Source organism: Homalodisca vitripennis, chromosome 4 (genome assembly GCF_021130785.1).
Source record: "Homalodisca vitripennis isolate AUS2020 chromosome 4, UT_GWSS_2.1, whole genome shotgun sequence".
NCBI lineage: Eukaryota > Metazoa > Arthropoda > Insecta > Hemiptera > Cicadellidae > Homalodisca > Homalodisca vitripennis.
In genome coordinates this window covers 37,267,260-37,282,262 of record NC_060210.1, presented here as the reverse complement: position 1 = coordinate 37,282,262, position 15,003 = coordinate 37,267,260, and the positions used below count along the sequence as shown (strand labels likewise).

Below are 15,003 nucleotides of genomic sequence, written 5' to 3'. Positions count from 1 at the left end.
AAAAATCTTAAAAACAATCCCACGTACTTGTTTCAACAATATCCATTAATGCATAAGCGAACATGGCTACTTGAAAGGTAGGTTAAAAAAGCCACGAGCAGCAAACATTTTGTGTTTTATAGGCATCATCCGTATTACGTAAATTATAAAACATGCACAAGAGACTACCTATTTAAAAATTAATAAATATTACTAAATGTAAAAATCAATACTTTCCCTAATGGTTTTTTTTTACGAGACCTTTCGAAACCAAAGGTTTAATCATCGGGCGACTCCACAAACAATTATTTTGAAACTGTTATAGCAATTCCAACTTTAATTTTTCCAAACGAAATCCGTCAACGCATAAGCAACCACGACCAGTTTACAGATACGCTAGCATAAATCAAGAACAAAAAACAACTAATTACTCTCAACTATGACATTTTTGGCGCTCCCAAAAATAGATAGTGGCTAAAAGACACATTCTCGAATTATGTTTACATGATAGCTACAGAAGTTTGTGACACCCTTTAGGGAACACTCTGTATTAAATTTAAATAGTAATAAAAGTTATACAAAAATATCACATAAACTATATTTAAGTATGCATGTATTCACTTAAATATATATATATATATATATATATATATATATATATATATATATATATATATATATATATATTTAATTTAAACTTTAAGTATTCAATTAATTAGTATGTACCGTTGGTGTTACTGAAGGCTGTTCAGGCGTTTCTCGGCTCCGACCCATTCAACTGTAAGCGGATTGGGAATAGCATTAGTGTCAGCCTTCGTGTAGCTGTGAAATAGACTGAAAGTAAATTAACTTTTTACAGAAAAATTTCATAATTCTTTAAAGCTCTTCCAATAATTATTTATAAAATATCAAATAGTAAAAATGTTTATACAATTTTTCCATTTAATTGTAGTTATAATAAGTTAACGATATTATTATCCACGTGTAAATTAAATGTATTCATAATAACTTATGATATTTGTATTTGTACAGCCTGCAAACAAATGGAATTCGGTATCCAAGCGCTGTTTGGGCCCAGCGATCCACTACTGGGAGCCCACATCCAGTCCATTTGCGAGGCCTTAGACATACCGCATGTAGAGGCAAGGATAGACTTTGAGCCTGCCTTCAAGGAGTTCTCTATAAATCTGCATCCGTCCCAAGAGCACATGAATCATGCATTCAAAGACGTCATGACTTTCCTTAATTGGACCAAAGTTGCAATAATATACGAAGAGGATTATGGTGAGTGTTGTACTTAATCGTTTCAACAATTATAATTAGTTTATTTTAATATATTTATACACTTATTTGGTTGTACACTTTATCATTTCATTAATAATAAATAAAATATTGGCACACATGAAGTATAATTCAGTATCCACTACTTAATTTAATTAATATTTAAGGCAATGAATGGGCTTATCGCAATATTTCACTTTATAACTATTCAAGTAATATTACTTAAAAATAGGCCTTTGTCTCAATTCTCGATTATTATTTCTACCATAAATAGTTCATTGAGCAGTCGTAAAAATGACAAAGCACGTCTGGCCACGCTTCACTTTGTAATCTTATAGGTTTTGAAGTATTTCAACACTACGGCTGTAGGCTATTCTTGGCAGAATTCTAGTCGCAAACAATTCATCGAAAATTTACCTCCATTGACCTAAATACAATCATAAAGCATTCATATTTGTCATATAATCATACCGGAGGGACCGCTACTAACTGGATATACCTGAAGGAGGGCATGGGCGTATCCTTAATGGTATCATGGCCAAATTAAATAAATCCCATTAAAGAACATCCACTACTGACTAAATTTATATCGCCCTTGTAAAAATGCTAATGTTTTATACAAAATTCAAAAGTATATACACATCGGACATAAAACAAATATTACTATCCCTCCAGTTCTGGGGTTATTTCACACTCAGCCAATAATCAATACTTTTCCTCCACTATGTGAGTCTGTTTGAACTAAAAACAAATAAAACACAGTTATATTGAGGGTATATTGCCAGTATGTTGTATAAAAATTGTAAATAATTTTTAATCTAGACTATATGTTTAGAATATTAGTTCTTATTAAAAATATTAGAACGTAAGTTTTGTAAATTTCTACTACAGGATTTTTATTAAGTACCACGAGGCCCAAAGAATTTCTATTTCAAAACTTGGTTTTAAATTAACTTGGTATTGGATCTAAAAATAAATTTAAAGTGTACGACAGGCAATTTACCGCAGGAAATTCATAAAACACATGAAATAAAGCAAATAAAATTTATGTCACTGAATTTCATTACACTATCTACATATTATTGAAATCATTGCAGTTACCATAAAGGTTTGGAATAAGGATAACTATTTTACATATTTACTCTTATGTTTCGAGAGGATCTTCAAAAACAAGTCTTGAAACGGAAATGGAAAAGTAACTCATTATTGCCCTACCCAATCAGTCATTTCTTAAATCAGAATAATTTAAAAAAGGTTCATTACAAGGTTACTAGATGTAAAACTGCTTACTTGAAACGTAAGGAAATGTACGGTCATTATGGAAAAATATAAAACACTAGCTGTTTTCCCGCGGCTTCGCACGCTTTTCGTAAGTTTTGCCCGCGTATGAGCATTTCTGGTTGAAGTAAATTATATTTCCAACCCCGATGTAGATTTTACCTTGATGTCACGATCAAGAAAATATGTCAAAAATGTATTGTACATGCATAATGTATTTTATTACAAAGTGGTCTACCACTCAACCTTTAAGTTCAACCAAAAATTTAGTTTAGACAATTATACATCATAACTTAGCGCCTTCAAATAGTGTTTCACTGTTTAATATACGTATCTATCTCGTAATTGCAGGTTATAATGTGCAGGCGCTTTGAAAACTTTTCTTCATTTTATTCGTTTATATTCACGACATAAGCGAATAATTCAGATAATAACTATCCTATCTTCTAAGTTAGACTAAATTACGGATACATGTGAAATTTGATTGAAATTGGTTCAGTCGTTTTGGAGTTTATTGGCAACATACATCGTGACTCAAGATTTTTATATATATAAGATAAGGTAGTAGAGATCAGTTGTAAGATCAAGGAAAACGAGAGTGCTTCGAATGAATAATAGAGAACCTTTACCTATCAGTTGGAAAGATAGATAGAAGATTTCGTGAACATAACAGCTACAGGCAGGGTAGCAATGGGTTGTAACACGTTTGTCATGTTTTAGGGTTCTGGAAGATCCCTAAAACAGGGCCAAAGGCCCTTGAAGTAACTCTGACATAATTCTCCAACAGGGCATGATTTACATTGTATAAATGAAACTCTAGGAATTACAACGTTACATAAATTATACTTAGGTTTTCAATACAAAGGCTAGAAAGTCTTTCCTTTATTGCTCTTAATATTAATTATTACGTTCAATAATACACTGGGTATGAGGCTGAGGACCTGTAGGAATTATGATATTAATTATATTAAATGATTAATTACATAGAATTCATTAGATGTTTTAAATATATAACCTACTATAAATGATGCTATAAATAAAAGTTTTCAAATACTTTAGTCGTTATTACTCTCACTGAGATCTCATTCTTTTTACTAGCAAAAATCGTGAGCGCAAAAGGTCAGATATTATTAAATAGTACAGTTACAAGCATGGATATCCTGATATAGCTAGTTAATCTTGGACGATTATGCTTTTTATTTACTATTTAAGACCAACCATGCTTCTGGATGATTATTTGTAAGTTGTTGTTTTATTTATATTATCCTGCAAGAAATTGGTATGCATAAACTACATGTTATCACATGTAGCTGAACCCTATCAAATACCTAATTTTTACATTAGATATATTTGTATGACGATAGAATTAGCATATAATTTAAATTAGAACCAAACAAGAATTAATAAGTGCTCATAATTTAATCACGTTTTAATTGTGAAATGTTGTCACTCATATTCAATACTAATTAAACCGTTATAAATCGGTTTAGGATGATCAAAAGAATATACAGAATGTAATAAAATGGCATAATTAATACTTATAATTTTATTATGAGCCGCATAACCTGGTATTAAGATAAAATATATAAATATAAGAGACTGATAATGGTACATTCAGCAATCTAAGAGATTTAACGAAGGTATTAAGAGGCTAATCTTAACAAAATGCGGTGATGAGCTCCGATGGTTTAACATAGTTTGTCGTAAAAGTACGAAGTCCTTTGCAAAGTTGCCTAAAGTCATTTTAAACTTTGTTGCGCAAACTAAGCTCATATAAAAGTCACTTTTATTAAAACACCTGCTTTCTACAATGCTTTTAATTACAACACTTTTAAGTGTATGTAAGGAAGAATTTTAAATGAACGATTACATAAACATTGTAGGAAGGGATAACATGTTCTTGATAGCTTTAAAAAAAAATAAATAAAATTAAAGTTTTACTTCTAAACAATTAGCTAAAACTACATGTCTAAATCTGTTAAAAATTCAAATAAAGCATGGCCTTAGATTTTTAAAGAAAATGTATCTTACTGCATTGATGGTAATACATTTGCATGCACTTGAACTTTATACATATTGATTATTAATATTTATTTAGAATCTTAGGTTAATTAATTTGTGTTAAGCGTAGATATATTTTTATGTGATTGATTACTTAAACTCCTAAGATGTTTTCTTATAAGTGTATACTATAATTAGGAATCCATTATTCTTTTAATGATAAATAGTTTATAAATCATTACTTCATAATTATTTCTACTGAAGGACAAACACTTTCATTTAAACTGTGTATTACATATATCATGATCTATGGATTATACTTTCAAAAAAATATTTGTGTCATAAAAAGACGTCTTATTTTCATTACATGGAATATATGGTGCATTATTTTGGTATACAATTTTACTCTCTGACAAAATAATCTGTAAATATTAATAGTCACAAGTGTAATTTAAAAACACTTGTATTCATTCCTAGATACTTATTCCAGCAGTTACATGTGTATTAAAAGATATATTTGAAAACATTGTGATAGTATATGCATTATTGCCTCGTAAAAACACAAATCAAGTATGTTGGCTTGACTATTATTGTGACTGCTTGAATAAAATAAATGTATTTGTTATAAAAACTGTGTATGATACAGAATTGAGCAGTTACTAAACATATCAACAAGTGGTTCATAGTGTTATAAAGATTAACATGTTTTATTTTTATTCTTGAATTATCCACAAAAAGTGTTCCGTTTTTATTTAATTGAAGCTGTTTTGAGATTTTTTACTTATATTGGTTGATGAGATTCCGAAGATACTAATACTACTTGATTATATTGATCAAGTAATATTATGATATTTGAGAGCATAAATACCTGTTAAGAACCCGCCTATTGTTATAAACCAAAAAAGGTCGTTCAACAATGTGACTGACATACATAATAGTATAAACTTTACTGCATAACAAAGAAAAGTAAACAGTTGAAAATAAACTATTTAATAGCAAAATATCTCAGAATTTAGCCGAAAACTCTATTTTGTAAAATTTTACAACAATAACAGGTTAATGGTAAACATTTCTCGACGATATTGGTTGTGTTTGTTAAAATATCCACGCTCTACTTTTTCTTTGTCTACATTTTCATGCACGACGTAACAGAGAAACAATTATGATAGAGCAATACCAGGGGTTTTCATGATATTTTATACAGTAGTAAAAAAACAGACGTGATACTTCTTATCATTTCACGTTTGGGGTTTAAATATTATAAAATTGGTAAGTTCACCGGCTATCCTCAATATACTTTATATTTTTATAATTGAAATTTAATGCACTGAAAGTAATTTAAACAATACCAATACAAAGATTTCAAGATCTGAGAGTATTTTAAGTTTGTTCAATAGTCAAATAGTTAAATTGCTCTAAAAAAAGAAGAAGGAGAGAGAAAGAGTTAACGAGAAATTAGTATTTTTATTAGATGTTATGTATGCTAACCTCTTATAGCATAGTCGTTTTAGAAATATATAATGGATTATCTGAAAGTCACAGGAAATAAGGGTGTTTGAGGATGTTTAGTAAATAAGTAAGTAATGTATAATTCAAAACAATCCAATCATCATTTGTCAAGTTTGATAACGGAAATTAACAGTAGCAGTACAATAAGCGGCGGTTTGAGTAGGAATGCATGTGGAGGCCGTCCAGATGATAAATTGTTCAGTGAAGGGGAGGGTTTGATTGGTAGTGGACTGTTGATGATTTGTCAAATAAAACCTGTTTTTACATTCTGACCTGTTACAACCACTTACAAGTCGTCCGATATAGTGACAAGGGACTAGATTAAACGAGGCTATAATAAATATCTGTAATACTTTGTACGACAGAAATATTATTTAATTAAATTTTACGATTGTTCGAGGAAGAAAATTCTCTAGCTATTGATATAAAACGTATTTAAACAGTTTTAGTAAAAGTAGATATATTTGCCAATGGCGCAGTGTAGTGGGTACGGCGGTTATCGCAAGATAACCAGATCAAGCAACGCCGAGCGTGGCTGCTGCTTGGACAGGTGACCGCTGAGCGATCCTGTCCTTGCAAGCGGCCCGCCTGCCCGGCCATTGGTGGTGGTTCGGAAGTCACCTTTAAGCCGTTGGTCCCCAGGTTAAGTGTTAGAGAGGGCTTCTTAGCCCTAACTTCGCCTGGTAAAATAAGATATTCTTTACTTTTTTACTTTACTTTTATATATCACCAGCTAATCTAACGCTATATTGCCATTGATACAAATTTAACGAATGTAAATAAAATTCGTTTGACATATTGGTCTTCCGATCATATGTTAGTTTGGTTATTTAAACGCATATGTGACAGATATGTTTTCTTTTGTTTGTAGGGAAAGAATATTTCCCTGTTAAATATTCCCTCTGAAATCGGCATAGAGATGCCAAATCAAAACTCATATGAGTTCGACAAATTGAAACAACTTTCAATTTGATTTGTAAAGCTATATAAAAGTAAGGCAATAAGTAGCAAAACGTAGTTTTTAACACAAAAATAACAAAAGAAATCAAAGAGAGAAATATTGTATTAACTAAATATTACTATAACCATAGCTAGTGGGTATCTAATAAACAGGGTAGAATTCATGATATAACGTATTATGTATACGAACATTATAAAAAAATTGATGTTTCAGGCAAAATGAAATGTCTACTGTTACTATCTTTCGTGAAATATCTTATAACACGATAAATACGGATATTTTTTTATTACTTTAGATTTCGTACAAGTAGTTAAATACTACATTTCTACACTCCGAGTCACTATAAATTGGAGTATGTGTTGGGATAGCTAGTTTACATTATGTAATATGTTATATGTTTGAAATTTTTATGGGTGTGTATTGAGTTTGCATATACAATAACTTTTTCTGACATTTTCTCGTTGCCATCGATATATTTCGCGGGCAGACAGACAGATAGACAAACAATAATTAAATTTATTCACTCCAACGATTGAAAGGCCTTACTAAAACTCTGCAATTCATAGGCATTAATTTTGGTGTCTTATTAATATGTAATTTGTCAGTTCCTTCGTATGTTATTATATTATAATAACTACATTTATAATAAAATAAAATAAGCATTATCTATCTTATTCAAGTTTTCAATTACTATTTCTGTAATTACACAAGTTATAATTTCTATTATATTAATAAATTTCCCATGACTATCTGTAAAGAAATACTTTTAAAGTAGTTAGTTATTTTACCGATAAGTGTTAAGAGTTCAAAATTTTTTATTCGTTTGTTTTAATATTTACAATCATACTGTATATAATGAAATCCTGTAGTACTATATAACTCTAACCTTAAACTACAAGAATCTGTAGTAGTGTTATGTCGTTTTGTTTTATTTAAATTAAGCCAATAAATTACCTAGTGTGTCAAACTTACAAATAATGTAGTTAAGTAAACTTTTAAAATCTGCAATTGTCATATGCATTAGGAAATGGTTTTTTTACTTCCATATATATACTGTATGTATTGTTTACTGATGATAATACCATTAATAATCTTAAAATATAGTTGCAATATTATTATATTATCAACCGATACCTTAAAAATTGTTTGAAAGTTGAATTTCCCTCACTATAATTTGTAAAATAAGTTGAGAATAAACCGATTAGTAACTTTTAGCACATAGATTTATGAAATGTTTACACATACCAAAACATGGGTCATTACCAAAAACTTAATCAAATCAAACGTAATCATATTTAAGAAAATAAAACCGTCAGTCATACCTATTGATGCTAACAAGGACAGAAATACAGTAATTTGTTAAGAATCATACTAAACATCATGATAAAAAGTTTCAATTTTCCAGTCTTTTAAGAGTTATAACAGAAATGTGTATACCGAGAATCGTCGTTTTAGGTCTATTCAAGCTGCAGGATCTGGTGAAAGCTCCACCCGCAGCGCGCACCGAGATGTACATCAGACAGGCCAACCCCTCGACCTACCGTCAGGTGTTAAAAGAGATCCGACAGAAGGAGATATTCAAACTGATTGTTGATACAAACCCCAAACATATGAGTCAATTTTTTAGGGCGGTGAGTATTTAGCCAATATATTGCTCAAGTAGTAAAATATTAATAAAATACATTACGAGATCATACTATAGGCATAATTTAACACCTTACAAGTTAAGCTCACAAGATTGCTAAGAAGAAAAGAATAATTTGAAAATTATAAGCAATAGCTATAAAACCGATTATTCGGTGCTTATTTGTTTAGAAAGTTCAATTTACTGCCTTTAAAATGTGTGTACGATTATACAATATTTGAAAGTGTAGTGCAATATGAGTAAAAGCAGTTTAGTGATGTTCTGAAAACTAACATGGGTCTGAAAATACTCTTAAAGTTCATGTACTAAGACCTAAAGTTACAGTGTATAAGAAATTCATTACTTCTATTTTATTGACATTATACACATGTATAAGAATAATATAAGATTCATACATAATGAAATTACATGTTTAAAGATAACCTTAATTTCATTTAAAAGTTTAATGTATTATTGACTAACTAAATTAACGATTTTTTTTCATTTATCAATATCGAATATATGATCTTAGCAAAGTCTACATAGCAGGATCAAAAGAATTTGTAATAACATTTCAGAAACATAATTATAGATTTAATATTTATCCTTTGCAAAGTAATTTGTATGAAAGTCTCTCAGCTACTATAGTTTCTTTTGTTAGTTTTCAGTTTCATACGTAGAATCCCATATAGACGTCATTAGTCTTATCACCACTATTTTTGTATAATATGTATGTATATATATATATATATATATATATATATATATACATACATATTATATATATATATAATATGTATATATATATATATATATATATATACATATATTTATTTATATTTATATTGGTTTATACTAATACTGAATTTAGTCATTTATTTATTTACTATTAAGAAGATTGTTTTTTAAGAAAACAAGTTAATTTTAAAATAACTTTACGTTTTCAGATATTACAGCTTCAAATGAATGACTTCAGATATCACTACATGTTTACAACGTTTGTAAGTAGCCTATATTAATATGTAGATACCTATATTATATAATATATAGGACTTAATTTAAATCCCAACAACACAGTATTGTTTTAGGAGGTTTTTGGTGTCTTTAGAATATATTTTATTGTAGGTCTGAAACCATTAAAAATAAAGGTTAGTCACAGATGTTTGGTATAGTTACTTAAAGACGTTATTGAAGTGATATTTGCTTTGGAGTCACTGAAATAGGCGAATGCATAACTTGTAATCAAATAAACAAATGTGTTGAAATAATAGATAAATTTAATGATATTTTACTGTAAATGTAGGTCAAGAACTAAGCTTCAAATATTATGCCCACCGGTCCTCCTTCATAACGGTGACAATATAATGAAAGTTTCTATACGATATCTTAGTGGGAGATCCATTCTGTAGTGACCAAATGGCAATTACAGTATGTGATAGCCTGGTCTGAATGAATGTGAGGCTTGAGGTCTCAATCAAAGAGGTTAGAACAATTAATGAAACACTAACGAATGGTGTTTTCATCAAGCACATCTGTGAGCTTTGGCGATCTAGGAAAAGATGACGATCTTGGCCAGCGAAATCTAGCTATCGTAGACTACGTGAAGACTCATTGAATTTTGAGTCCAAAAAGAAGACAATGTCGTGCACCCCAATGAGTGCATATGGATAATCTTCTATACAAAGCCCCTTTTAGATTCGGACTAAAGGATTTCAAGCAGACTAGTAACGACGGAATGGTTTTTACTGTTTTGGCTTCAGTCAACTTATTATTATTGAGGAACACGCGAAATGAAGCTTTAAGCAACATGTTAATCTATAAATCATTTTATTCTCAAAATACCTGACTTACAGACAGAAATATCATATTAGCTAACGCTAAGCCAGTACTAGACATGTTAAAGAAACATAATATTAATGGTTCAACATATTCAAATATTAAAGTAAAAATATAAACCAGACAAGTCACAAACTGAAAGTAAATACAGTAACTGGTCTTCTGCCAGGGTTAAATGGGTATTACTTCGCAGACCTGGAAGTATATAATATGACGTCCCCACTTAGCGAAGCGTGATAGTGAAAACCTTCTATTAAACACTGTTGACCCTTTCAGCTGAAATCCGCGTTATTTTTATAATCAAATATTTTAAAAAGTTCAGTTTTTATAACTAAAATAATCTTGAGTAAAAACATAAGTACGAGTATGACCATCAAATAAGACACTACGAAAGCCAAATCTTATTTTAAATATACAATACAATGCGTTATATTATATTATAGTAATTTATTTATCAAAGATCATTATGTGCGTATCGTTCCTGGTAGAGTATACTCCATTCACCATAAATAGGACTTTTTAAAATACTATAAAATTGTATAAAAATATTTTCTACCGAAAAACTATACATTGATATAAAAATATATTCTTTTACAAAACGATTTTTACATAATTATAAACATAAAGGAGTTCAAACGATGAAGTATATTATATTTATTTCACATAAAATGTTACATTCAAATATTTTTTTTCTCGAACTTAAATAAAATTGAAGGAAAAATACATTTTCTCCAGTCGCTTTTTCAAAATATAAAAGTTGAATTCAAAATACGAATATAAAGATATGTTTTATATTTTAGGATATAGAAACATTTGATCTGGAGGATTTCAAATACAATTCGGTGAACATAACAGCTTTTCGGGTAGTGGACGTGGAGGACCCCAAGGTGGCAGACACACTGGAGCAGATGGAGAGGTTCCAGCCTATAGGCCACACAATCCTCAATCGAACCGGAATTATACAGGTAATTTACCAAAAATGTATCCATAGTATGATATCAAGAAATCATGACAAAAAAAACGGAACCATGAAAAAACATAGTTATTTTATTCGATAGTGAGTAATAATTCATAATTTCATTCCTAAAGCTTATGCCATATAAACGATTTACAGGCGGAACCAGCCCTTATGTACGATTCTGTTCACGTGTTCGCAAAAGGCCTCGCAGCTCTCGACCGAAGCCACGTACTGAGGCCTGTAAACTTATCCTGTGAACTGGAGCAACCCTGGGACGACGGTCTTAGCCTCTACAACTACATAAACTCTGTTAGTATTTTATTTACTATATTTTTCTTTTAAAACGCATTGGAATGAAATAAAAAAAATTAAATTATTTTTGTATCATTATTTATTGAATTTTAAAATTTGCTTTTGAGAGTTGAACAGGGATAAACATAAGTAGGTATTAAACTTGTTATATTGGAAAATTTCACAATCAATTATTTAGTACCTATAACGTATACGGTTAAAAAAGGCTTAAATTATGTAAAGCTTGGAAATTGATAAAGTTTAGTACAATTGCTTACGATCACATATTTTACTCAATAAACACCTATAGATCTTTCTTGAATAAAGCATTTGTTACACAGTCCAAAGTGGGGAGAGTGGTAGTGAGAGAGAGAATTCTCACCTGCAAGCGAGGAGGAACTAATTTAAGTTGACGTTCACAGGCAGTGGTGAATGGCCTCACTGGGAGAATAGAGTTCAACGAAGGAAAACGAAGCAACTTCAAACTGGATCTTCTAAAACTAAAGAAAGAGGAACTGCGCAAAGTGGGACATTGGACACCGGCTGAGGGAATAAACATCACGGACTCGACAGCATTTTATGAGAGTAGCGCGACCAACATCACTCTTGGTGGTCATGACAAGAGAGGTCTGTTTCAGTCGTACCAACCACACCACACAGTAATAACAATATTTATATTTTAAGTGCTATATATTGTATATCAGTATTTTATGAGAGTAGCGCGACCAACAGTACTTCGGTCTTCATGACAAGAGAGGTCTGATTCAGCCTGCAAATCACAGTAAGAAATCGAGTTATCTCGTGTGTATTGTTTATTGTATTTAAAAATTGTATAAGAGTAATGCGAGTTTACGATCACTCTGTTTGTCATGTCAAGAGAGATATGTTTCAGTCTAACCAATTACACGAGATAATAAAGACTTTATTTTTCTCTTAATTATTGTATATAAATTATTTGTGTTTTTTTTTTAAGTAACGCAACCAACATCGCTCTGTTTTCATGACATGAGAGAACTATTTCAGTCTTACCACACCACACTGTATCAACTTAGTTTATATTTTCCATATAGTATGTCAGTATTTTAGGGGAGAGCGCGACTAACATCACTCCTGATCATCATGACAAGAGAAGTTTGGTTCATTCAGTCTTACCAAATTTCACTGCATTTGCATTGTATTTTTACATATATTTTATTATATGTACTGAATGCTTTTATAATTTTAAACAAAAATATTAACTAAATAAACACTAGACAAAGAATTTAGCTTATATGCACCTATCATTGTATCATGTTTTAATTTTTAACATACATTAAATCATAAAAAGAATTATTAAAAAAATATGTAAACTGTATTTAAAAAAGAGTATGCAGTCGACTGGGTTAGAGAGGGTAGGAAGGTCTCGGTCACTAGTAACATCTGCTGCGGCCTCTCCTCACGTGAGTATCGGTTAACACATAACTGTATACCCTACACGTGCTCTACGTACCAAACAGCACACATTGTAAGCCGTTTTTAACTGACTCTTCTGCACTATGTCTGCCTTCAATTCTTTCTTTAATTTCACACAAAATGTTACACACTGCAGGAAACATATGGGTTCTATAATTTCTTTTTGTCAAAACACAATATGTAAAGTGTAGATATGTGGTTTAAATTATTATTAGAAAATTGAATGTGTTAATCTTCAAATTCAATTTTAGGAGAAGCCGTATGTAATGGTTAAGGAAGATAAGAACTTGACTGGTAACGCGAGGTTCGAGGGTTTCTGCATCGACTTGCTCAAGTGGATAGCGACTCAAGTGGGATTCCACTATGCCATCAGACTCGTCCCAGACCACATGTACGGCGTTTATGATCCCGACAGCAAGGAGTGGAATGGCATCGTAAGAGAACTCATGGAAAAGGTTGGCTTTAATTCAATGAGTTATAGCGCGGTCGTTATTATAATATTAAGAAAAAAGTAACTCTTTGTATTCCTCAATTTTATAATCTCACTCAATTTAGAAGAGTGAATTTAACTTTATAGAAGTTTTAACATTGTGTTTCTATGAGAAGGATGTTTACACATATATTATTAAAATATGTAATTAGTATATTTTACGTTTTAAATACAAATGTTGTGATACGATTTATAATCCAAGAGTTATTACTAAATAATAAGTTTAAAACATTATTATATGTTCAATATGATAGACCTAGCGGCTTATCATATTATTTGTAAATACTTTGTTTTATGCTATTCTCTTCATGTATATAAATGTATTTTGATAGTTGAAAACTGTTCGTATTAAATGTAGCAAATAAATAATACAACACATTCAATAATCATACTTTAATGAAAAATGTAATTTTTTAATTTCCATTTGGAATAATTAAGGCAGGATTAAAACTTTGAAAAATTTAGCCAAATCAATACTATCTGTGTCACTTAGTCATATGCCAGCCGTGGTTGAAGAGATATGATGAGTCACGGTGAGTTAAGGTGATTAAACAACGTAGTTACCTACAAAAAAGACATAATGAAATAAATATATTATTTATTTCTAATTAAATTTGAAGATGTTTAAAAAAAATTGCAAATCGATGATTGAAAAGGTCAATAGATAACTGACACGAGGTTTTGCTTACACTTTCACGGTTTTACGTGTTGGAAATAATTCTTTCTATCGAACAGTACGGAAGGCTTGATAGAATATGAAAAACTATACAATCGTATAAAACAATAATCAACTAGGTTTTCAACTGACTGACTTGATGACATGTTGCAGAGAGCTGACCTGGCGGTAGCTTCCATGACAATAAACTACGCGAGGGAGAGCGTCATCGATTTCACCAAGCCGTTCATGAACCTCGGTATCGGGATCCTCTTCAAGGTATGCCAGCCTCTCCACCTTTTATTCTCGACCTCGTCCTATCTGATACTGACCCACTTTACCCGCCTGGGGATCCTAATTAAATTTATCACATCATGTCAGCTTTCTTTGAAAAGCGGCGTCCTATATACTGGAACACTGCTACATGTTTCCTTGTTTAAAGTTACTTGTATATATTGTTTTACTTGGACTGTTGTACTGTCTTTTCTTTATTTTTATACTTTTTAATTTTCTGAAAGATGTTTTAAGATATATTGTATAAGCTACGTTATTACTTTTCATAATTTGTTCTACAAAAGTAGTGTAATGTACATTCTAATTTAACAACGAAATTGAGTGTAATATAACAAGTTCATCTTAGTATATCGGGTTATTTACACATATTATAAAATTATTATCTTAATAAGCT

The 15,003-nt window shown here is 30.5% G+C and overlaps 1 protein-coding gene across 1 annotated transcript in view; it reads left to right on the top strand.

The window, feature by feature from the left end:
• Positions 1-15,003, top strand: part of LOC124359161 (glutamate receptor ionotropic, kainate 2-like) — a 118,493-nt gene that overhangs the window by 89,792 nt on the left and 13,698 nt on the right. Inside the window, 9 exon segments of the mRNA XM_046811665.1 lie at positions 1,012-1,263; positions 8,465-8,640; positions 9,581-9,634; positions 11,270-11,434; positions 11,584-11,736; positions 12,141-12,323; positions 12,325-12,345; positions 13,422-13,625; positions 14,490-14,594. Of these exon segments, the coding sequence (XP_046667621.1) occupies positions 1,012-1,263; positions 8,465-8,640; positions 9,581-9,634; positions 11,270-11,434; positions 11,584-11,736; positions 12,141-12,323; positions 12,325-12,345; positions 13,422-13,625; positions 14,490-14,594 (1,313 nt within the window).